This window comes from Biomphalaria glabrata, chromosome 15 (genome assembly GCF_947242115.1).
Source record: "Biomphalaria glabrata chromosome 15, xgBioGlab47.1, whole genome shotgun sequence".
NCBI lineage: Eukaryota > Metazoa > Mollusca > Gastropoda > Planorbidae > Biomphalaria > Biomphalaria glabrata.
The window spans coordinates 11,381,495-11,407,341 of record NC_074725.1 but is presented as its reverse complement, the minus strand read 5'-3'; the positions used below and the strand labels follow the sequence as shown (position 1 = coordinate 11,407,341).

Here is a 25,847-nt window from a genome sequence, read left to right as displayed (position 1 = left end):
TTCATCTCGCAAGTCTCTCATCATAGAATTTTTGTTTTTCATTTTCTCTTTCTTTATTTCTCTTCTATCTGAATCTCTTAGTACTCCCTCTACCTTTGGCCCCTATCTTTGATGTCTTTCAAAGTGCGTGGACCACTGCGGTCGCATAGTTTGCAGTAGCTTAAGACCGGCGCTGCAAAATAGAGGCGTATGCTACGCCGCGGGTCGACTAGTACAATGAATAAGCCTTCCAGGTACTTTTCGGTGACGAGTAATGACCCTGCAACACTCTGACTGAAAGTGGACTAAAGGAGCTTTTAAATCTCTTTGTTTTAGTCTTAATGAGGAGCACACGACCACTTCATAAAGATCTGATGCAACTGTGGTTTAATGAATGGAGATTGTCTTTAGGAATGGTGTGTGTTTTGGAACAGCTTCTTTCATGAAAAAGTTCTGTCAATAGATGGTAGATGGGAGTGATATACGATGCTTTTTTAATTAGTCTATTTAGTCGATGTCTTTGTTCCAGAGAGGTATTACCTTACCAGCAGGTCATGACAAATTAGACTGGTAACTGCTGATGGTAAAAAAACAAGATTACAAAGAGAGTTTGAGTTACACAAACTCAGAGGCGGCCCCCGTCGAAGTCGGATCCCTGTCGGATCTGCATATTCGCAAATAATATTCAAGAGGGGATTTAATTTTGATGTAAAATGTTTTACATGTTTCGGATGTTCCTTCAGAGTTGAAGATAATTACTTCCTAGTCCAAACCTCCCGCAGGACGACGGGGGATGGGAGCGGGCAGGGTTTGAACCCTGGACCATCCATAAATCTGAACGACAGTCCAGCGCGAAAACCGCACGACCAGGCAGTAGTAGATTAGTTTTAATATATTAAAACATTACAATATTGATCAAAACGTTTGGAAATGAAAATCTACACTTTTTTTTACACTTTAAGTTTAGAAATATCTAGAAATTCTAGATATAGACTCTAAAATATTTTTAATTAAAATATAAATCCAGATCTAGATATACTGTAATAAAAATCTAGATCTAGTTTAAAAAATCTAGATTAGATCTAAATCAAGATATCATTCCTTTTTTAAACGCGAATCACATAACGAGGCTTAATAAACATTACTATACCGAGTTCTTTTTTCATTTCATTTGAAGAATTAATTCCATATAACGTCAGAGGAAAAAAAAACACTACGTCACACGGCCTAGCTAGACTAAAAATCGCCTTCATCTATAAGAGCCATTTATCCGAGTGTTCATTGACTTTGGTGCACCGAGTGCGTTCTTTAAGCATTTCATTTAAAGAATTCATTCCATATGACGTCAAAGGAAAAAAAACACTACGTCACACGGCCTAGCTAGAATAAAAATCGCCTTCATCATTACGAGCCATTTATCGAGTGTTCATAGACATTGGTGCACCGAGTGCCTTCTTTTAGCATTTCTTTTAAAGAATTCATTCCATATGACGTCAAAGGAAAAAAAAACACTACCTCACACGGCTTAGTTAGACTAAAATATGTTTTCATTAATACAAGCAATTTTTCGAGGGTTAATAGACATTGGTGCACCGAGTGCGTTCTTTTAACATTACATTTAAAGAGTCCATTCATATGACGTCAAAGAAAAAAAATTACATTACCTCACAATAGGCTAGTACCGGTACCATAAAAAAAATGTCTTTATTTACACGAGATATTTAACGAGGGTTCATAGACATTGGTGCACTGAGTTCTAATAGAATTTATTTAAAAAGGATCAAAGCCGCATTGTTTTTGCGTTTTGTCTGTCAGTCGGTCTGTCCGTCATCTTGATAGAAAAAAAAAACTACAACTAAAAGTTATTAAAAATTGATTAACCTTTATTCTACGTTTCAAAACATCGCAATAATTTTTAGGTATGAACACAATTGAAAAGTTTATATAATAGATTGTTCCGGATGTTTGTATAAATAGTAAAAGAAAAAGAGAATTTCAGATAAATGAAATACCGTTAATTAAATTTTTTGGATGGTCTCGTATAAAAATTAGATGTACTACAGCCATGTGGAGAGATTTTCAAACCTTACTTTGGTGTTTGGATTCTGTTTTCCTTAAAAATCGGAACATAATATTAACGATAATTAGATTTTTACATGTTTTAGGTAGAAAGTTAAATGTACTGTAAGAGAGTAGTGAGTTAAAATATTTTTCATAAAAATCCGTAAAAACATTATTTCGTAAATGAGAAGATTATTTGTTTATTAATTAGAGAGGGAGTTCAAACAATTATTTGGCGTTAGTAGATTTTTAAATAAATTCGGAAATTTCTGGCGACGATTTGTAAGAAACAAAATCCGGAACTTTCTTTATCGATTACAAAACTTCTATGTTATGTTTTAGCAAAAAAATTAAATGTCTAAAAAGTAATTTTCAGTAATCAATTCTAGTAAATTACTTTTTATTAGAACCCTGAACAACCTATTGTCGATATTTTTAAAATTTGTTTAAAGATGAAAATACGGAACAATTTGATATTGATAACCAAATTATAGTGACGCATTGTCAAATAATATAAGTGTAATATTGGTAAATAATGCTATTTCAAACAATCATTAGGCATAATTCATGTTTTATAAAACAATATCCGGAACATTTTTACACTTAATGAAATATAAGTCAGTATAGAGATTTTGATTTAGCATTAATATGCTATTTACATAAAAAACGGAACAACATATTATTGATAATGTGTTTTTGCAACGCTTAAGCATGGAAATTGAATGTAATATAAATTAGAAGAGCAAACAAACATTTGTTGAGGTTGATTAGTTTTGCACAAAAAAATCCGGAACAATCAATTTTTAGATACTTAATACTATTGAGATGTTACGGGAGGAACATTAAAGTGTAAATCAGATTTTCAATAGCTTTTAGAGTTCTGATTTTTTTAATCTAATCATGACGGACAGACCGACCAACAGACAAAACGCACAAAAACAATCTTCTTTTATTCGGATGGGGGCACTAAAGAAAAAATAAATAAAATCTGATTTTTTAAAAAAGTTTAAGGAATTGGTTTAGCACCTGGTCATGTAGCGACGCTACGCTACTGCACGAAAATCGCTGCATAAAAAGTCCATTTAAAAAAATGTGCGTGATATTTACATACAAAATGCATTATTAGCCTTTATAAACAAACAGAAATGTTGTCTTTTAATTTTAGCAGCTAGTTGACCAGAAAAAACGTCTTTAACTATTATTTATATTTGTTGTAAACATTTCCTGTACATTTTTAAAATATATTTGACTTAGTGATACTGAAAATACACACAAATTGTCCATCTTTGTTAGCATATTGTAATATTGCCTCCCTTACATTTACGTAATTGTTTTAGAATTGGTGTTTTTTTATGAAAAAATCGCTTGCATAATTAATTTTATAAATTAAACGGTTTGCTTTTAGAAAACCAAAAGTAGCCGTTGCACCTAAACTTTTCAAGCCGGATTTAATGATGAAATAATATTTTTCATATCTCTTCTAGTTTTCGAGATCTGAGTGTGACAGACGGACAGACGGACAGACGGACATTTTGCAGAAACCTAATAGCGGCTTTTTTCCCTTATGGGGGCCGCTAAAAAAAGGATAATCATTACTCAGTCAAATTTAAATTTTCTTAGCTTCCTAAAATAGAAGAGTCGTTGATGAATTTTGTTATAAAGACGTTATAATTATTTTTTTTTTTTATTCTAACTTGTTGTTGATGGTTATGCCTAGGTATTTACATTCTTGCACTTGGTCTACGGTTTGTAGAATGGTTTAGAGTTTAGAGTTTCGTAACATTTCGTCATCTGCAATAAGACCAATGATGGCTGCGTCGTCAGCGAATTTGACATTGGGAATATCCGGTGATTGGCTTCGACTATCATTGGTGTGGATATAGATGGTTTACAGTACGACTATCATTGGTGTGGATATAGATGGTTTACAGTACTGGGTTGCAGCTCCAGACAGCTAGTCCAACTTAACTTCGGTAGGCCTCTTACTTTCTCAACATAAAACTTGAAAAAAAAAACTTCTTTTTCAACAAACATGAACTTTCTTTGACAAAGTATACAGCTTTCCATTTCAATGTAGATGTATAAGATAAGATAAGATAAGATAATTGTATTGGTCCAAACAAATGGAAATTCAATGTCACTACAATGTCCACTTCAGCACGACAACTGTAACAATAACAAGTTAGTTTCAAACATGAAATACGTTGACATCAAGCACAGTAACGCACACACGCACACACTGACACACATACACGCACGCACATAAACACACACACACGCACACACAAACGCACGCGCGCGCACACACACACACACACAGAACCAGCGCTTTATGAATTAGGCTTCTATGTACTTCTCGGTGACGAAAAGTTATATTGAAACACCCTGACTAAAAAATGGGATTGATGAGTTTTTAAAAATCTCTCTGTCCTAGCCTTAATGAAGATGAGCGAGACACTTTGCTACTGACTCGATGTAACTGTGGTTTAATGGGAGACAAAACAATGAAATAAACAACATATCGAATGACTTAGACAAAGAGATTTTTTAACTCACTTAAAAAAAATACAGTCACCCGCTTTTTCCCCTGCTCTTCAACTGTTATTAGAAAACCAGGTGGGGCTCGCGAGCTGGACATGTTTCACTCCATAACAAGTGTTAGGCGTAGTTCTAAGTGTCAGTCAAGCAATGTTTACTTCGCTAGTTGTCGATAGAAGGCTTAAATTATTGGCTGGAAAATGCAACTAAAAACTTTTAAATAATATATAGTAAAAAAAAATGATTTAAAAAAAATGTTTGTATTAAAATGCACTAACTAGTAGAAAGAAAAAAAAAGCGTGACTTTCATAAATATGTCATGCACTTTAATATCTGGGACGTCTGCTTGCGACATAGGGCAAATATATATATGTCTATAGTTCGTCCATCGTGGCTCGATGGTGACCACTTTGTCATCCAGGGGGCTGAGAATCTTGATATAGAATCTACTATATCTAGACTAGAATGAATTTACACGTTTAATCTTACAATTACTAGACCTTATCTTATCTTATATAATATAGATATTACTTCAAAAAAGATGATTGCGTCCTACGCGTCATGCATTCAGTCATGCATATTAACCAATGACTTAAATTCTGCCAAGTCACTGGTTTTCCTGGCTAGCTCAGGCAACCCAATCCATGCTCTAATAGCACTTGGGAAGAAGGAGTATTTGTACAAATTTGTCCTAGCATATGAAATGAGGATTGTGTCTTTATCTTTGTGTCTTTCTGAGACCTAGGCCAATGTTAAGACCTTTTGTTACCGGCTAATGGTGTACTATGCCGTTCGTATCCGATTTATTTCTTAATGTGATACTATTGTTTACATAATAAATAAATCTGCACCCCTAAGCTGTTAGAGGATAAGTTATTGCCTTAATAATTACAATTTTGTTCAAATTAGCAATATATCTAGATCTGGGCTCTATTTAGTCTTATTTAGAATGTCAAGTGTAGGCGCCTATAGCCTAATGAGAATATGTCAAAACTGCGCGCTATAAAAGTAGTTTGTTATTTTGAAACTTATAACTAAAACGAAGTTCGTATCAAAATTGTTTCTTTAAAGCAACATTTGAATCAGCATTCTATTCAAAGAGTTAGTTAATAAATGGAAAATATATTTTATAATGATCCATTGCCACTTTTACAATTGTGGCCTTAGATGCAAATTGTTTGTACCAATGCGCGAATTTATGAATGAAGCTTGATTTGATTTGATTTGATTTGTTGATTTGAGGCACATCGGCACAATTTAGGCCATGTCGTGCCTGCAGTCCCTTAAGGACTACTCTCTCTCTAAACAGCAAGGGCCAGATTCTATACAGTAATATAATTAAAATTAAGGTCTATTCACAGTTAAAATAGTAAAGGTAGTAAAAATTTAAATATTTGGTAAAAATCTAATGTAAATAGTGTATGTTCACAAATTCAGAAATCACATCTTCATAGATAGCCCCACTTCCCGAATAAAGCCCAGTACCTTCCCAGGGTCGACATTATTAAATAGTGTTTTTAGATTAGTGGCTCTAAAATGTTTCGCCCTGACATCCTGGTATCTGGGGCAATCAACGAGGATATGTTCCACGGTGAGGCGAGAGTCACAGTACTCGCAAAGTGGGGGCTCCTCTCTCTTCAGTACAAAAGAGTGCGTGATGTAGGTGTGGCCAATCCTAAGTCTGGACATGGTTGTGCTACCACGCCTTGTCAGACCCTTAGATGTGGGCCGCCACCTGACATCCGCCACAATCTGCCTGAGTTTACTGTGAGTCTCAGCCTCCCATCGGTTCTGCCACTCTCGATAGGTGGCAGAGGCAATACTTTGTCTCAGGTCCGAGTAGGGGATTTGGGTTCCTGACACCGCATGATTTAGGGCTCTCTTTGCTTCTCTGTCTGCGGCTTCGTTTCCCTCAATGCCAACATGGGAGGGGACCCAGATGAAGGTGACATCCCTACGGTCGGCTGTTATTAGGTCCAACAGCTTCAGGCTCTTATGTACCAATGGGATGTCAGTCTTCATCCGCCCCAAAGCTTGAGTTATTAATGAAGAAGTCCATGACATTTACAAAAAAAAAAGTTACCTCCCCTGAAGTTTTTCATTGAAAAGCGGTACAATTTTTTGAAAAATCTATTTGCCTAGATAATTTTTTAAATTTGATGGTTCACTTTCGGAAAAGAAAAAAAATAAAATATCATGATGTCCAATTTTCATTTTCCCTTCTAGTGTATGAGAATAATGAGATATAAACGGGACGGCGAGACGGACAGACAGGCCACACAAAACTAATAGCGTCCTTTCCCCTTTGTGGGGCCGCTAAAAATAATGATTAAAAAAAACAACGTTTGCATGAAAATGCACTAACAAGTAGAAAATAAAAACGTGACCTTCATAAATATGTCATGCACTTTAATATCTAGGACGTCTGCTTGCGACATAGAGCAAAAAAAACCAACATACATTCGTGTTGCAATGAAGCAGCCTTAGAGATAATAAACTCCGCACTTAAGTAAAAATAATCTTTTTTTTTTTCGAACAAAAACTTTTTAGTTTGATTTTTTAAATCCTTGTATTAATGTAGGGATATATATTTCTACACATCATCACAAAAACATATGGCTATCTATGGCCTGCTTTAGTTGCGAAGCGGCTTTGGATCCTCTCATTGAACAGTTAGGCTTTAGCTCTGGTCGGAAACGATGTCACCCACACAGCAGTTTCCATCTCTCTGCGCAATTTATGTGTTCTAAAGCAGAGGTTCTCAAACTTTTCTGACTCGGGTGACCCCATTATATGGTCAAAACTTGCCCACAGACCCCTAAATTAAAAAGCTATATAAATGCACATATTAGTAACAAATGCATTAAAAAAAAACAGCGTTGAAAGAGTTTTGAATAAGGCTGATTTCAAGAGTTTATTTAAGCCCGCCTCAACGGGCACTAATTTCGAGTGTCGTTTTTTTTTTATTTGTGATGAGGTTCATTAGGGCAATGAATCCACGTTGTAACAAGAAGATGGGAAAGTAGTTAACTTTTTTTTTTACAATGACCCATAGTGCAGGATATTAATGGGGAATATGTTTTCGTAACCAGACTTTGTGGAATCCTTGTTTGAACATTTGTTTAATTTTCTCGATTGTGGATATTTCAATTAAGCTGCTCTTGCATTAGTAGGATTATTGGAATCTGAGTTTGTCCACGCGCAAATGGATTCATTATCCAGTAGGAAATATCCAAGTGAAGAATGTTTTCAAATCTTTGGTTTAGGTCGTCATAGATTAGTACGTAATAGAAATATTAAACAGTAGTGAGGGGCGAATGGATTATTATTCAAATTATCCGATGGGTCCGCGGACCACAGTTTGGGAAACACTGTTCTAAGGAACCGCAAGTGCCGTTTCAGTTTAAGATTATCGGCGTTGCACGCTAGGGCAGGGTGTAGTACTATATGTTGCAAGCTACCAAAGGGTCACCGGCTCCTGGTTTTTCCTAGGGTTGACTTCCAAAGCTATTCCAATGCTTGGGTATTCTCCAAGGTTGATAGCAGTATCCAGCCAAGGCTAACGAGCCCATCCTGTCCGATTCTTACGAATTTAGACGCCAGTTACTGTTTTAGTGTCAGTGATAACAGTACCGCCGGGACCAATTATCTGAGCCACACGTGAAGGCCAGGACTAGTTGGCTGAGGCTATTTTAGAAGTATGCTAATAGAAGCATTTTATAGGTAGGGAGTGTTTTTTCAATGATCAAGTCCAACAAACAGTACACGCTTCAATTCACAGCAGCCTCATGGTAAAAAAATATCACTAACAAAAAAAATCATGCATAATAGCTAGGAAATGCTATACCTAAAAATACATTTACGAATAAAATCAGATCACGTTTGTTTTAACGAAAAACAGTGTACCTTATGATATAATAGACGGAAGATTTTATTGTGGACAAATAAATCTGTCACTCTTTGAAAGGACGCCGAACATTAACATGAAGGCCTTTAGGTAGTAGTGTAGTTGGCATGCTCGAAGCAAGCCCGAATCCAATGTGTAGAAAATCAAATCTAGTTTTCACTGTACACAGTTAGCATCTAGTATTTGACTGTTGTCTGGAGTCAAAGAAGATTCTACATTCAACTAATATGTGTTGGGGCATGTGGCATTAACCTGAGGGAGGAGAAAGTTTCAGTCACGATTGAAATTCGAAATATTTTATTCGAAATTTAAGTTAAATAGAACTATTTGCTGGGCGCCCTAAAGCATCACAGAAATATTCTCCAACACAGCGCTACACCACGTATCTACAAATGAGCGCACTGAACCTGCTGACTTAACACAGAGACACGCTATGGAAAACACTCATAATAATAAATAGTCGGCCTAATATAATGTTTTACGGAAATTAGAGTCACCGTGGCGTTTACATCGAGATTTACTTACCAAGATAGGGAGATTTCTCAGGGCAGACAGAGTCTTTGGCGACTAGCGTATCGTTTGAGACGAAGTGCATTATTTCGTTGTTGAGGACTGACTCATCGAAGTCGTTGGCGTTCTCCTTGTCTATTGGTTCCTTCTTTGAAACGTTGCTTGTGGTTTCTGCTTTTCCTTTGGTGGCTTTAGATTTCTTCTTTTCAATCTCCTTGACAGAAGAGTTTGTGTTTTGTGATTCCTCTAAAGGTTTCGCGGCTGTCAAGATTGTCTTTTTTTCAAGAGGATTCTCGAATGTCGAATTATTTGATTTTTCAAGTATTCTTTTTGTTGAGGAATTTGACTGTTTGTCAACAAATCTATTTGATTGCAAATTATTTTCTTCTGTGTGTGAGAAATCAGCCATTCGTTTTATAGTTTCCAAAGATAGATTCCTAGACCAATTTTGAATAGTTTTGGTTGGTTTAGGGCTGAGGTGGTCTGGTTGATTTAAATTGCCAGTTGCGTTAGTACTTTTGTTGATAATCATACGAACTTGTGAGGACCATTCCAAGCGTTCATTTCTGTTAATCAAGGTATCCAACCTTTCCACCGCCTCAATCTGAAAGTCTACAAATAAGATTTAAAAAATTAGTGTAACATTTAAAAACAGAGTTTTGAAGAAGTGTTTAGGGGTCAAATGTCATGCATTGAATAGCAGTTGGGTGTAGGGTTAGCTCTCTGCTTAACGAGAATCATAATTTGTAAGGCTAGCTATCTCGTGGGATACTCTTGTTGCCAGAGAACTGTCGACAGGACCTTTTTTACATTCTAGTAGCTTCCTGTTTGTACACTGTAGAGAAAATTAAAGAAAGAAGGACAATTAGCTTCCAGTAGGAGAATATCCTTGAAATTTTGGTTTGAAAACTATACATAGAGGAGAAGAGATTATTTCGGGGTCCAAAAATCAATTAATTTATTTTATAAGTTTAGAGCTTCATGTGTAGTCTACTTTTGAGAATTTGATATTGAATTCTAATTATTAAGTGTATTAATAATTTATATATAGTTTATTTTCAATATTATCATGATTTTTCTTGGAGAATTAAAATCTTTTATTTCGCAAAGAGGAATTATTTGCTCAACAAAATTAGGATCCTCAGTATACAATAAAAACGAGGGATAAAATTACAAACTAATCTAAAAAACGTTTTGTATAGATAGGTCTTAATGTTCTTCTTGAAAGTGGTGAAGCATGTTCTTTTTCTGAGCTCAATGGAGAGCGAGTTCCAAACCTTTGGTTCTCGTAATGAAAAGCCAATAAATCGTAACTTTTAAGGGAGAAATCTGGCAAAACTAGAAACTTTGAGTCTATGGTGGAGCGCAGGGCTTACTGAAGGACATATGGATGAAATGATGACGAATTGAAATCATTGATTATTATTGTGTTAAGCTTTGGCTTAAAGATGTGGCTAAATATGTGGGCTTCTCTCCCCTAAGATAATTGAAGTTATTTCTCCCACACCCTTTTTCGGATCATGTTGAAATTTTACACAATTATTTATTGTACTTAAAAAAAACATGAACATGAATCAAATAAAAATTTAACCAATTAGTAAATTATTTATTGGTAATTAAATATTTTCTCTGATATCGAAAATGGAAATAAATTCGACATTATTGAGATATAGTATAAATTATTAATACTATTAATGTGCAGTTCGTCTCCTTAGATGAGCCCCGATTTAAAAAAAAAAAGTATTTAGATCTAGTGTTCTTATCTTCTTATCTTATACATTAGAGACGTTCCTTCAATAGACAGTTAACGTCACACGTTTAGAACTCTCGAATTTTCGTGTACAAAACATTAAAAAAAAAAACACGCAGACACACACAAACAGGTTCGCACTCCCGTACGAGTGGGGCAACCGCTTCAGGCCCCTCGCCTTAGAGAAAGGGGGGGGGCAGCGATAAAGAGAATCTTTTGTCACCATTAACCCATCGTACCAATGTTCATTGCCGTTTTGTGACACTCGCTAAGGCCGCATCTGCACGCACCACCCCATAAACACAAGCACACATGAGCGAATGCATTTACACCCAATCATGAAGTTACCACGCCTATAGATCTGTCCTTACCTTCTTTCTTAAATGTCGTGTATCTGACATAGACAATGTTGACCAGCATTGCACCTGTACTTAAGGTTATTGCCAGAGCTATCAACTTTCTAACCTTTAGTCGAGACATCTGGGTGAAAAAAATGAAAATCTAAGCAATGGTTTAGTAAATATTTTTCCTATTTTATGTTACCTTGATCTGAAAATATTTTGTCTTTTGTTTAACTGTCGAATAAACGTTCAAAAGAATAATATATTTAGCGACCTTTGTAAGGGTTTCAGTTTTGTTGTTTTATTAGTTTTTTGTGGTCGGTCTGTCCTTCCGTCTGTCCCATTTAGATCACAAAAACTAGAATAGATATCTAAAATCAGACATCTTAATATTTTAAACCTTTCAAAGCTCTGATGCAACGGCTACTTTTTTTTCTTTTCTGAGAGTAAACATTTCATTCTATGAAAGCGTTTTTTTTTTCTTCATAAAAATACCCAACATTTTAATGAAAAACTCCGGGGGAGGTAAATTATAAAACAAAAGTGACATACGTCTCCATTAATAACTTAAGCTTCATTCATTCGCGCTTTGCTAAAAAATGCATCTAAGCCTTTCTAAGGTCACAATTGAAAATGTAGCCTATCAATTATTATTAAATATCTTTTCCATTTAATAACCAACTCGTTGAATAAATTAATGATTCAAATGTTGTTTTAAAAAAAAAAAAGATTTTTGATACAAATCTCACTTAAACTGTAAGTTTAAAAAAAAAACGGCCTATTTTGATGTCGCGCAGTCTTCACACATCCTCATTATTTATATAACAACAATCTAAATAACGAAATTGTCACTAAATAGAGCCCGGGGCTAGGTTTAGATCTATATTTGATGAGAACTATTTGCATCATTAAATTATTAACGCAATAGCTTAGCTTCTGACAGCTTAGAGGTGCAGTTTTATGAATACAAGTCTACGGTAGTATAACAGTAACAACCAGATCGGACGCTAAGGGCATATTAAATCAATTACTAGTAGAGTAGCTAGGAATTTGCCATCATTTGGGGGCCCATGGGCTTGGCCTCTTTGGGGGCAACAGCATTTTGCGTAATAATATAAAAACTCATTTGGGGGCCCACCTCAAGAGGAAGGAGCACCTATAAACTTGTCCTAGCATGTGGAATAAGAAATTCGCCTTTACCTTTGTCTCTCTGAGTATTTTATTAGTTTTTTGTGTGTGTTTATGGGTAATGGTTTAGTGTTTTATGTCGGCCTTTTATTGCTGTTTCACATTATTGTATATGATAAAACTGCCCTTAGAAAGGTCTGTTTAAAACTGTTGTGAATCATAGTAATAATGTGAAAGGAAGACCTTGTAGGTCATAAATGCACGCTACACAAAGGTAAAAGTCATTTTATTAAGAATAGCGCAACTTTGGAACACATTCCATTTTATGATTGAGAGATCACAATCAGGAACAACTCTGATTATGTAACAGTCCTTTACATTCACTTGTAATAAAGAAAGTTTTGTATAGTTCAAGCCAGATAAAATCTACAGAATCATGGACAAGAAAATAAGATCTTCATGTGATAGTGATGGTATATACAGACCTAGATAAAATCTACAGAATCATGGACAAGAAAATAAGATCTTCCTGTGATAGTGATGGTATATACAGACCTAGATAAAATCTACAGAATCATGGACAAGAAAATAAGATCTTCCTGTGATAGTGATGGTATATACAGACCTAGATAAAATCTACAGAATCATGGACAAGAAAATAAGATCTTCCTGTGATAGTGATGGTATATACAGACTTAGATTTCTACTTCAAGTTCGCTGGTGTCAATGGTCCCAAGTTCGAGCCCTCCCCGCAATAAGTTAGTGGTCTCCAATGCCCACAGGTTGCCACGTTGCAGGTCAGTGTTGAGGCCTCTTGTAACGATTGGTCTCGATGCAGGCCACACAAATTTCCTACATATGCGTGAATCGCCGCAGATTCTGAAATTTAATACATCGTAGCCCAAACCTCCCGCAGGACGACAGGAGTTGGCAGCGGAGGAGAGCAGGCACCCACACCTGGTTTCTTGTATTTACTAACCTTATATTAACTCTGTCTGGTAATAAGTTTGTACACATTATTTCTCCCACACCCATTTTCGAATCAAGTTGAAACCTTGCACCCATTGCCATACACAAGATATGAATCAATAAAAAAAAAAATAACCAACTAGTAAATTAATAACAGGTAGCTAATTATTTTGTTTGATACCAACAAGGGAAAATTAATCCTTCAGTATTCACAGATAAAGCTAAATAGATGATTCAACACATTAATTCTCCCACAGCCATTATCGGATCAAGTTGAAACTTTAAGCAATTATTTATTGTACCTAACAAAACATGAATCAACTTAAAAAAAAAAAAACTTAATCAAATTAGTCATTTTTTCTATTTTTTGCTAGTATATTGTATTACTTCTTTAATTTATATCGAAACACAGGCACACACTTCAAAATATGCATTATCATGAAAAACTTTTTTAAAGTCAAATCGATTCTAAGCTCAAACATCAACGTTCTTACCTGGATTACTTCATATCATTAAGTTTATTCCAATAGGCATAGTTAAGAGTGTCTGTGAGAACAAGTCTAATTCGTTACAGACTACAACACTGTACCACTGTCAAGAAGTTACAATACATCAGAGACGAATAAATCCCCGCAACAATAGCGACATATGCATTCAAAAAGAGTTTAGACTCGTCGCTAGCGTTTCAAAGGCTAGCGAATTGTGTTTCTGTTTTATTATTTAAATCTACTTATTTCGACAAACTAGGCACACGCATTTTTGTCGACGTCATAGCTTTTACAACAAGGGCGAATAGTTGAAGGGAAGGGCTGGAGAAATGAGTATTTAGAGAGTTCGTTTCTGCGCCACGGCAACTGCTGTCTAAATAATTAGTGTAACAGTCGAAAGAATGCCATTTGTCCTCATCTGAATACAGGTGAGAGTCGTGTGGGAGACACTAGCGAAGTTTATATAGGGGAGAATAGGTTTTATAATACATCATGAATTCTCTAAGTCAACTCATTCGTTTACCCCCCTACAAATGTGTTATCTATTACTGAAAGGTGCAGCTACACACTACTAAGGCCGGATTTAGATTTTATAAAGCCCTAATCTATATGAGACATGGGGCCCCCTTGTAATCATCATAATGCATTTTTTCCTTTCTTGAATATGATTAAAAATATCACAGGAGCCATTTAGCTTTAGCTTGCCCATTAGTCAATCCAACATTGTACTCGACACGAACTTAATTATACAAAACTGTTTGAATAGCTCATGTACATACCTCTTGTTTGTTTTACCTTAAGTCGTATAATCTTTCTACGGGATTGGTGGCTGAGTGGTTAATCGCTTGGCTTGTGAACTGAGGGGTGTCAGGTTCGTATTTTTAGGGCTCAAAAAAAAATAGGTATCTGACATCAGTTGGGAAAAGTAAAGGCGGTTGGTCGTTGTGCTGGCCACATGATACCCTCGTCAGCTATAGAAGCAGCTATGAGTACATCATTTACCTTATAGATGGCAAGGTCTGAAAGGGAACCTTTACTTTGACTTGTCTATGATCTGTTTTGTGCTAATATGTTTGATTTTATTTTTTGTACGATTTTACATTGAAGCTAATGTCTCGTTGCCACTCATACTATCCAGCTACTACGTAATTTTGATATAATCATTTCTCTAACAAAACGACCTAAAAATAAGAAAAGTATGCCTTGAAACGAGATTTCAAACTTAACATTCTGCTTACCCCAAGATAACAAACTACACATGAATACTATCTCCATGCCATAGCAAAAGCTTCCCAAAAAAGAGAGAATCGACAATAAATCTTCATTAAAGAGGATTAACAAGTAATCTGCAATATCGGATAATGGACTCCACTAAGGACATCCCTATAAAGCAGTGATGCCCAATCTAATTCGACCTGCGGGTCATTTTAATTTCTGACACTCGTGTCGCGGGCCACATGAACAAAAGTGCACACACACACACAAAAATGAAATGAAATTTACCTGAATTTGAGACTATTTGATTAGATCTAGTACTTACATTAAGAAATTGGATATCTGAAGTGATTTTTTCACGCGTCACAAAACGACTTAATTTCTCTAATTATGGCTTTTATATAGCGCTACTTTCATGCTTATAGCATGCTCAGAGCTCTATGGTCCAATCTCATTTGTGGACCAGTGGGGGGAGGGGGTATCTGGGAGTAGGTTTTCCGTGCTGCCTTTAGGCGCTCAGTAAACACAACTCTGCTCGAGTCGGTGTCGAACCTCGAGCCCCCTTCATTGGTAGCCAAGCCAAGTCAAGTGCAAGCCAAGCCAAGCCAAGTGCAAGCCAAGTGCAAGCCAAGTGCAAGCGTACTTAGCCTCCCTCTACTTCAAATCAAAGAGCAACATTGGAGCTAGCTTCACCACCAACTCATTGTCTTGTCGCCTATTTTGCTAAATATTTGCATCGATCCTCCACTCTGTAGGCGTAGTTTAACAATTTTTTTATTCGCGACCCAAACCAAGAATGCCGTCATATTTGTTACATAATGACGTTTACATAATGTTCTTTTTTTAAACAGTCACACGTTGTTCACAAGTGAGGCCCAACCTTATTTGACCTTTTTTTTTTTAGAGGGGATGTCTATACCTTATGCCGACATCTCAGCGGGCCGGATAAAAACACGTCGCAGGCCGGATCTGGCCCGCGAGCGGTATTTTGGGCATCACTGCTATAAAGTGTCCCTAAGAGACTGTTATATGGGGGGGTGGGGGGACAGCGCAAACAGCTAATAGAATTTACTTTCCAAAAGTATATGCGTGCGTGTGTTTGTGTGTCTGAGTGTTAGGAGTTGTGGGGGAGTGTTGTCCTTTGAAGGATGAAAAACAAGAAAAAAAACAAAAAACTTTATCCAAAGGGGAAGAAGTCCGCCCTTAAAACTATCAATAATGTACAAGATATATCCATTATTCGATATTAAACAAAGTAATTAATTACCAATAATTAATTGACTAATTGGGTATTTTTTTTTTATTATTGATTCATGTTTTGTTAGGTACAATAAATACTTGTTTAAAGTATCAACTTGATTGGAGAGTGCGTGAGGGAGAAATAGCGTTAACAATTATTTCAGGGGGCTAAACCCAACAAATTGACCCATATATGTGAATACTGAAGGATTAGTTTCCTTTTGCTGGTACCAAACAAAATAGTTAATTACCAGGAATTAATTGTCAGATTGGTTACTTTTTAAAAATACATTTGTGTCTTTTCTATGCCTATGAATAATTGTGTGAAGTTTCATCTTGATCCGAGAATGGGTGTTTGAGAAATAACGTATACACTCTTTTTACCAGACAGACAGAAGGACAGACAGATACACTGGCAGACAGATAGATAAATAGGCAGACAAACAGACAGACAGACTGAGTGGGTTGATATAAGCTTTGTAAAAAATCATCAAAATAATCAACATAGATCTGGATCTATATTACATATTTCAACCTAGCGAAGCAAGTGTATCAGCTCTATATACTAAAACAGCAAACGCTTCATTAAATAATTAAGCTGTCACGAATACGTAGCGAAGGCGGTTGAGAACATTTTAGGAAAAGAAACTGACCAGTAATGAATCGATATTGTTATTATTGGACCACGTTATCCCGAAGTTATCCTTGTTTGTTTGAGTAGTTTACTTACCATTCTAAATAATCCACTGATATTGAATACGTGTGAAATGTAAATATAATAGTGTGCGTAGCTTATAATACAGAATCAAAGACTGTGTCTAGAATATTAATTGGAAATAACTTCATCCACAAATTTAAAAAGGCTACTATATCGTGAAATACGCAGGTAAATGAAATTGCAAAAAAAGCACACTCAAAAATTTAAAAAGTGCAACAGTATCGCGAAACACGCAACAAAACAATAATTGCTTAAACTTAAAGAACATCCAGTGCTTAAAGAATGCACCTGAATCGTGAATACGGTTTACAGACACCTGCGAGCCCAGAGTAGGTCAAAAACTAAGACAATCCTTGACAAAGAAAGACACAAAAAAGACGGGTACAAACTTCTTCTTCTTCTTGCCTTCAATGAAGTCCAGTAGGGCGTCGGCGCCGAAGGCGCCATTATCCCGTTGATGGTTAGAAAGGCTTTTATCCAACCACCAGGCCTGGACATGGGGCTCTTCACCCCTGTCCTGTCTGAGGGCACCCAACGGTAGGCGGCCATATCGGTTGACTGACTGGTAAAACCGGGCCGTGCCGTGTACACATCGCACCGTCCCCGGTCCTGGCCCACTCGCTATAAGTGGCCGGGAACAGCGCTAACTGCGGGGAGCTTGTCTCATATTCCTATACTGTAACCGCCACTGTTCCGTGCAGGGACCGCCACTCCAGCTAACGGGACACTGATGACGGCCCCCTTGTGGAACGGCGTGGCGGACTTTTTGGACTGGGTTCCGGGCGTTCTTTCCATCCCAACCTCGAGTGAGAGAAAAAAAAACAAAAGCTCACCCAAGGAAGCCCGGCCAGGCCTGGTTTGCTACTCTTACTTAGCCTATCTAGTATCCACCCACTAGACGTATCCACCGGAGGGCCACGCTGAGGCGACGGGTAGCGAATTCCTCCGGTCTTCTTCTTGCCAGCTTTTTGCTGCTTTGCATCAGCATTCTGAGCCCCAGGAGACAAAGACATATTACTGAATTTGAACCAAGTAGACAACATAGGAGATATAGAAGTACAAGAAAATGGAATTCAAAAACTATTAGCCAACACCAAACCAAATAAAGCGTCTGAACCTGATGGTATTCCAGCTAGATTACTCAAAGAACTAAGCAATGAGCTAGCCCCAGTGTTCAAAATACTTTTTCAGGCTTCACTTAACCAGGGCAGAGAACCAAAGGACTGGAAAGAAGCTAATGTCACCCCCCTATTTAAAAAAGGAGATATATCTGACCCAGGAAACTACAGACCAGTATCACTTACCAGCATCACATGTAAAATCCTAGAACACATAATATGTAGCAACATCATAAAGCACTTAGACAAACATAATGTTCTCACACCATACCAACATGGCTTTAAGAAATATAGATCACGTGAAACACAACTAATAGGACTAATTGATGATTTTTCAAAAGGTTTAGATAATAGTGAACAAATAGATGCTATCTTACTAGATTTTTCTAAGGCTTTTGACAAAGTTCACCACCATAGTTTGCTTAAAAAATTAAAATATTTCGGCATTAATGATCCACTGCATCAGTGGATTAAAGATTTTCTGATAGGGAGAGAACAAACTGTAATAATAAATGGCTCTAAATCAACACCGATAACAATAAACTCAGGTGTACCTCAAGGAACAGTCTTGGGTCCACTACTATTTTTAATTTACATAAATAATTTACCTAATTGCATTACTTCAGGAACAAAAGTCAGATTATTTGCAGACGATTGCATAATATATAGAACAATAAAACCAACACAAGACACAGATATTTTACAAAGAGAATTAGATTAATTACAGAAATGGGAATCAAATTGGAGCATGTCTTTCCACCCAGAAAAATGTCAGTTGTTAAGAGTAACAAAAAAACTAAAACAAATTAATTCCACTTATTTTATTCATGGCAAACCAGTAACACAGACTAAAAACGCAAAATACCCAGGTGTTATAATAAATGAAAAACTGTCATGGAATCAACATATTGATGAAACTACAAAAAAATCAAACAAAGCATTAGGATTTATTAAAAGAAATGTCTATAAATCAAATAAGAACATAAAACTAAAATGTTATTTAACCTTGGTTAGGCCAATAATAGAATATGCATCCTCCATTTGGGACCCCTCAACTCAAGAAAACATTAAGAAACTGGAACAGACACAAAATGAGATTCATAACAAACGAATATTCACATTTGACTAGAGCAACACCTTTAGTAAAATCACTAAATTTAGAAAGCCTTCAGGACAGAAGGCTCAAAAGTAAAGTAGCAATCATACATAAAACGCTGAACCATAATCTTCAAATACAAAAACAAAATTTAATAAAATACTCTGAAAGACACAAAGATAAAGGCACATTCCTCGTCCCACTTATCATTGGCGTACGCATACATAGGCCTATATATTATCTGAAGATTTGAAATATTTATTTCGATTGATAAGCCGGGCACATAGGTCTGTGGCCGGGCACATAGGTCTGTGGCCGGGCATTTTCAAACTGTACGTCAATGTCTGCCCGACGAAGGAATCGACCCCAAAAAGTAGAACATGACCTCTTCTTGCCAGACGTCTGGTAAACCATAACTTTTAAATAACACATCCATAAATTTAAAAAGGCAAAAGTCTCGCGGAATACGCACTAAAACAATAAACACTAAATAGTAAACGACTCTGCTTTCATTGTTTTATTATTAAATAGTCCTGGTCAACGACCAGATTGAACATGCGTGGTAAGAAATATATTAGCAAGTTCTACAACTCGTGGCCCGGTAACGTCCCCTTTCACCTGGAAGACATAATAAATTGTCCAGGTTTAGTAAGTGTGTTAGTTTAAAAGGCTAAAATTACCTTAAAAGTAAACAATATCAGGACTTTTCACATTAGGTGAGGTAGATAGAAGGTATTTGTATTTTAATTGTTTGGTGTTGCTAATGACAGAGGCTTGGCTGCGGCATGGTTAATAAAAAAAACACAACTATCTGTGGTGTGGTGGTGCTAATGACAAAAGCTGGTGCCAATGACAAAGGCGTAGCAGTGCTATAGGGGCTCATTTCGCCTGGGTCCATGACTGATAGGGTTCTAACGGGGGACATAGAAAGATAATCGTTGATTACCTTAAAGAAGACGAACAAGCAGCGAATGTTATGAAACTATCTAGCCACTTGTTAGAAGTCGTTACTGATCTTCAACTCTGAAGGAACATCCGAAACATGTAAAACATTTTACAAACATTATATATTGTTTTATTTTTTATTGGCTAGTGTCAAATTTTTAATGATTTTATATTTGTACTTCCGCTTATTATTATAAAGGTTGACTTGTTAACCAGTGACTTGGCAGAATTTAAGTCATTGAATGAATGACTGAATGCATGACGCGTAGGACGTAATCATCTTCTTTTTTGAAGTAACGTCTATATTATATAAGATAAGATAAGATAGGTTAGGGCGGGGTAATATAAATAGTTAGGTCCATGCTGTTTCCTGGATTGTTGACCAGTGTGAGTGTACAGTCAGTACAGTATCTCTGTCTGTGTGACAGGTGATGATCTTTGTGATCTGGCGAGTTATTATTTTGATATATCCTGTACCAGGGACTGCCTGATATAATTCCTACTGCTGTAGTGTTTGTTACTGCTGCAACTGCCTCTGCATTGTTTGTTTCTACTAGATCTGCTGATGCTGTAGTGTTGTTACTGCTGCACTAGTCTGTTCTTACTTAGTAAAGCGTGTTTTATTTTAGTATTACGAATTCATTGTAGATCTAGACTAGTATATTGTGGGCTGTTAGTATAGATCTATGTTTAGTGTAGTAAGTGGGTGTAATTTAGTTGATATTGGTTAAGTAGTTAGTGTTTGTAGCAACACAGTTCGGTTAGGGTTTGGTTAGTTGTTGAGGTCAGCAATTAATTTACATATATTTTATTATTGATTTATTTTATGTAAATAAAGCATCGTTTTTTGTTTTGTAATTATTCTCAATTAGTTTCATTCTTGCTTTCTTTTAGTTAGAATAGTCCGTTTAGTTTAGTTGTGCTGTCTGGTTGCTTAGGCTTGTCTCATATTCCTATACTGTAACCGCCACTGTTCCGTGCAAGGGCCGCCAATCCAGCAATCCGGAACTGATGACGACACCCTTTGTGGAACGGCGTGGCGGACTTTTTGGACTGTTAGCGCTGTCCCTGACACTTATAGCGGGTGACTTAAGACTCGGGGACGGTGCGCTGTGTACGCGGCACGGCCCGGTCTGGCCCAGTCAATCGATATGGCCGTCTACCGCTGGGTGCCCTCAGACAGGACAGGGGTGAAGAGCCCCATGTCCAGGCCTGGTGGTTGGATAAAAGCCTTTCTAACCATCAACGGGATAATGGCGCCTCCGGCGCCGATTCCCTACTGGACTTCATCGAAGGTTGCTTAGGCGACTCTAGCCCCTTGGTCTCAGTCTGAGGTGCACAGATACAACCCACCCAGTAGTGTTACCATCTGGCTACTGTGTAAACTTCTGGTTAGCATGAGGTCTAGACCTGACCTATAGCCCCCACCTGCTAACACTAAAAAAACGTACATTTGCTGAATCAAATCTACAATAAGCCCCACTTTATTACATAGCTTCCACAAGCTAACTTATATTTCATTTACCTTTTTAGAAAACCTCATAGGTAAAAGCCACTTTTGGTTTTGTGCTTTCTGTCTGTCCTTTTGTCTGTTCATCATTCTATAACGTTTAGGCCTATATCTAAAAAAAAAAAAAAACAACTATTGGAGATATTAAAAATCCGGTGTCAACATCATAGACATCGTGTTCAAAAAGCAAAAGGAACCTGTGTGTAAAATTTGATACGGATACGTGCAATAGTTTAATAGATCTCGTGACAGATCATTGGTAGGCTATTTTCGCTTTTATATAGCAGATTAATGTTCAGCAAAATTTTGCGTATCAAACAGCTGACGGTGTCACGGGTTCGATACTCGATATTCTATTCTATTTTTAATTTTAATAATGGAGGTATTGCTTTAAAAAAAAAAAAAATTAAAAAGTGTTTCTTGATTCTTGTCACTTGTATGTTTTCATTTCGCAATTTGTATTATTTTTTAATTGTCTTAGCTAAAGTAAATAATGCAAGAAAATAATTGTCTGCATTTGAACCAAAACAAATGAAACCATGATTTAACTAGATCTTTCACAAAATGAACCTTAAAATTCATTCTTTATATGAAAGCGATATCAATAGGCCTAACAACAAAATAATTTTTGAGAGAAAAAAATAACATTCGAGATTAAAATTATCATTGCCGTTATCCTACAAGTTGGTTGTCAGCAGAACCGGCCTGTCCAAACAAGCTACGGAAACTAGTGTCAGCTTGTCATGTAAATATGCAGGGAACAGTACAGTTTTAGAATTCCGCCTCTAGGCCATTCTCCATCAAGAGCGGAGTAAAACAAGGATGTGTTCTGGCTCCAACACTATTCGGCATCTTCTTCCAGTTGTACTCACCAGCGCTTTTAAATCTCTGGAAGATAAAGTAGATCCGATGAAAAGCTTTTTAACCTGGCACGCCTTAAAGCCAAAAACGAAGAGACGGCGTATCTTGATTATGGAACTGCTGTTTGACTCATTCAGTACCAGTGAGTTCCGATGACTTTTGGTGACTCATTCAGTACCAGTGAGTTCCAGTGACTTTTGGTGACTCATTCAGTACCAGTGAGTTCCGATGACTTTTGGTGACTCATTCAGTACCAGTGAGTTCCGATGACTTTTGGTGACTCATTCAGTACCAGTGAGTTCCGATGACTTTTGGTGACTCATTCAGTACCAGTGAGTTCCGATGACTTTTGGTGACTCATTCAGTACCAGTGAGTTCCAGTGACTTTTGGTGACTCATTCAGTACCAGTGAGTTCCGATAACTTTTGGTGACTCATTCAGTACCAGTGAGTTCCGATGACTTTTGGTGACTCATTCAGTAGCAATGAAATTCAGATCATCTTACAAATATATTTGAAGCACCATCTATTCTGACACCACAAATATTTTTTTTATGAGATACTTTTCCAAAAATGAACTTTCTCTCTTATACGTGCACGTGCTGTAGCAGACGTTTCATGAAGTTTTCAAACGTTTCTTCATAATTATCATCATTTGTGTACATAGCCTTACCTCTAAAATACAAGAGGTCCTTGTCGGTATACTTTGGATGTTAGCTATCCGAAACAAAAAATAATTTATTCTGCAAGAATGAAAACATTGGAAATCATTTTGTTTCAGTTGTCCTCAACATCGTTTCCTCGAATAAAACAAAAAGTAACTTCCAATGAAAAAACTTTATACAATGTAACAAGTTATACATGTTGAAATAGACATTCTCTCCCTACACACGCCAAACAAAGGCCGTATTTCTTATGGTCTTAAGCACCCGCTGGTAAATATTCATTTAACCCACCCAAAGAGGTCGCGACCCACATGTTAATAATAGCAGAATGACGTTGCCAACTTCCTGATCTTAATTTTAACATTAATGTTTCGCATGAATGGGTTTGACTTCTCCCAAGCCATTATGTTTATGTAATAATCTCTTTCTGAATCACAATATGCTGTGTTGGTAACGGTACTTCCTCTTTAAAGTCATTAAAAAATGTATTCCAAGAAATATATACATATATATATAGGCCCACCTCTACCTATTGTGCAATGTCTGCATTGCACGCAGACGGTCGATTTGTGAAGGGTGGCTAAATCATTACTTCAAGGTTACCTTTCTTTTTAAATTTTAGTTTATAAAAAGAAAATACTAAAATACTTAATTATTTTATATAATTCTAATTATTCCTATATTCTTTGAAAACTTTGATATAAATAGTCGTACACATAAGTTATTTTGGAAAAGGTACATTTAAAAAAATAAAGCAGCAGGCGAGGGATTCCCACAAGTGTTTCCATAGGCGTCTACCCATTCCTTGCCTTAAATTTTCGCGGGTTGTTTGTAATTGAGTCGAAACGCCCGCTCGTTAGTATATCTAGTAATTAGTAAATTAAAGTAAAGTAAATAGTTTTTTAAAAAAGAACATTTTAATAACATTTTCATTTTTATTTTAAATGGCTGTTTGTTAAGAGTAGAATATTTTTAGGTGTTTAAAGAGTCTATAGGTATGTAGATCTACATTCTTATTTTGTGCTTTAGTTGAAAATACATTTTTAATTCTTTTCTTCTCTTAGTCAAACTTGGTCAAATGTTAAAAGGGTACCTGTTTTATAAATATTTAATATTCGATCTACTTAATATTTAATTATATATAATGGATTTTTAAATATCTTTTTAGTGTTTTATTTTTTTAGATGGTGCAAGTATTCCGTATTGGATTATTGTTACTATTATTCTGTATTAAATTATTGATCATCTGTATCTTTACAGCAGCGTTTTTCAAACTTTGGGTCCCCCCCCCCAGGGGGCGTGAGTTCTCTCATGGGGGGGGGGGGCTTTAACGTTCTGACAAAGGGGTGTTATGAAGTGTGCGTGTTTCCTAGGCGTCTTTGAGAAAAAGTTAAGCGATTGGTTTGTTGTTATGTAATAAGAATGATGCAATTAGCGTATTGCGAATGTGAAGCGGCAGACGATTTAGAGACATCAAAGAGTAAATAATGACTATTAGATTAAACCTCATGTGAATATTGTAATAACAATTATATTGAGTTTTGTTACGAGAAGTTTGTTCAAGTTATTTAGAGTTTATTTATTACAAATATAAAACGCCAATATCGGTCCATTTGTACTAGCTGTTTGGGGCTACAAACCAACGACCGAACAAAAACGAGGGGGGGGGGGCGGCAAAATAAATGTTTTATTTTCATTGTAGTTATTATTCCATGCCTGAATATTAGTATATTACATTACATTATCGCCCCCCCCCCCTTTCCTGGGTCCGCCAGTGACTAGCAGTTTGTTTAAAATGAGCAGCACAATTTGTGTGAATTTCAAACCGGACAGGGGAAATAAGTCTCCGCTCTCCACGACAAACAAATGGATTTTTTTTTTGTATCAGCGTTCCCGAATTCCTTCTATAGTTTTGAGACTCGTTAAAAAAAAAGCCAAAAAGTACTCCAATGGTAGGATTAGATATCTTATCTTACAGATTACAGACATTACTTTAAAAAAAAAAAAGAAGATGATTAAATCCTATGCATCCCATGTGTCAATCTAGCCATGCATGTTTATCAATGACTTAAACTCTGCCAAGTCGTTGGTTTGTCATGGCTAGCATTACCTACCAAACTATACAAACTATTTATGAATTGTTTTCAAATATTGAGTAAACGTGAGAATAAGAAGTTTGAGCTTTGTTAAACAATTAGGCTATTGTACAACATTTATTCAATCAATATATCGCTATTGTACAACATTTATTCAATCAACCAGTGTCACTATTGTACAACATTTATTCAATCAATACAGTGGTTTTACATTAATAAAAAAAAAATACGTTGAAAAACAAATCTCGATTCAAGAAATACGTTACATTTGTTGTCCAGGACACAAGGGAAAAATTGGTCTCCACGCTGTTGTGCACAGTAGTGACTGAAACTTACAAAAGAAAGGGGGGGGGGGGCTCCTTTTATCAGAGATAGCCAGCCAGGTTACGAAGTCATTGTTCTGTTTGACAATGGATGAATTGTGTTAAGCTTCCTCCAACGCTATTAGATGCGGAGATAGTTACGAGCGAGGGGGGGGGGTCAAAGGTAGGGATTGTATCGGAACATAAAAAGTAACCCGAAACCAATGAAACAGAACGCTTTATAGATTAGAATCTCCAACCTCCTCGCACAAGAAAAAAAAAACTGCCTTTGAATGTAGCAGTAAAGCAATCGTCAGTATGTACAAAAAGTCTTTTAAAATTTAGCAACGGACGCTGTTTTATATATTTAGTTCAACAACTTAATGCATAGACGTGAACAAGTATTAAATGT

General features: G+C 36.4%; 1 protein-coding gene across 5 annotated transcripts in view; it reads right to left on the bottom strand.

Annotated features, from left to right (window-relative positions):
- LOC106055626 (beta-1,4-galactosyltransferase 2-like) overlaps positions 1–25,847 on the bottom strand; it is a 44,626-nt gene that overhangs the window by 15,518 nt on the left and 3,261 nt on the right. Inside the window, exons 1-4 of one of the 5 annotated variants that reach the window (XM_013211957.2) lie at positions 23,046–23,348; positions 21,528–21,624; positions 11,117–11,225; positions 9,011–9,607 (exon numbers count right to left, since the gene is read on the bottom strand). In XM_013211957.2, the coding sequence (XP_013067411.2) occupies positions 9,011–9,607; positions 11,117–11,225; positions 21,528–21,602 (781 nt within the window). In that variant the 5' untranslated portion in view covers positions 21,603–21,624; positions 23,046–23,348. Of the gene's footprint in view, positions 1–9,010; positions 9,608–11,116; positions 11,226–13,677; positions 14,014–21,527; positions 21,625–22,384; positions 22,745–23,045; positions 23,349–25,847 lie in introns of those variants that run through there. The other 4 variants (XM_056012864.1, XM_056012863.1, XM_013211959.2 and 1 more) reach the window with 4 other exon arrangements.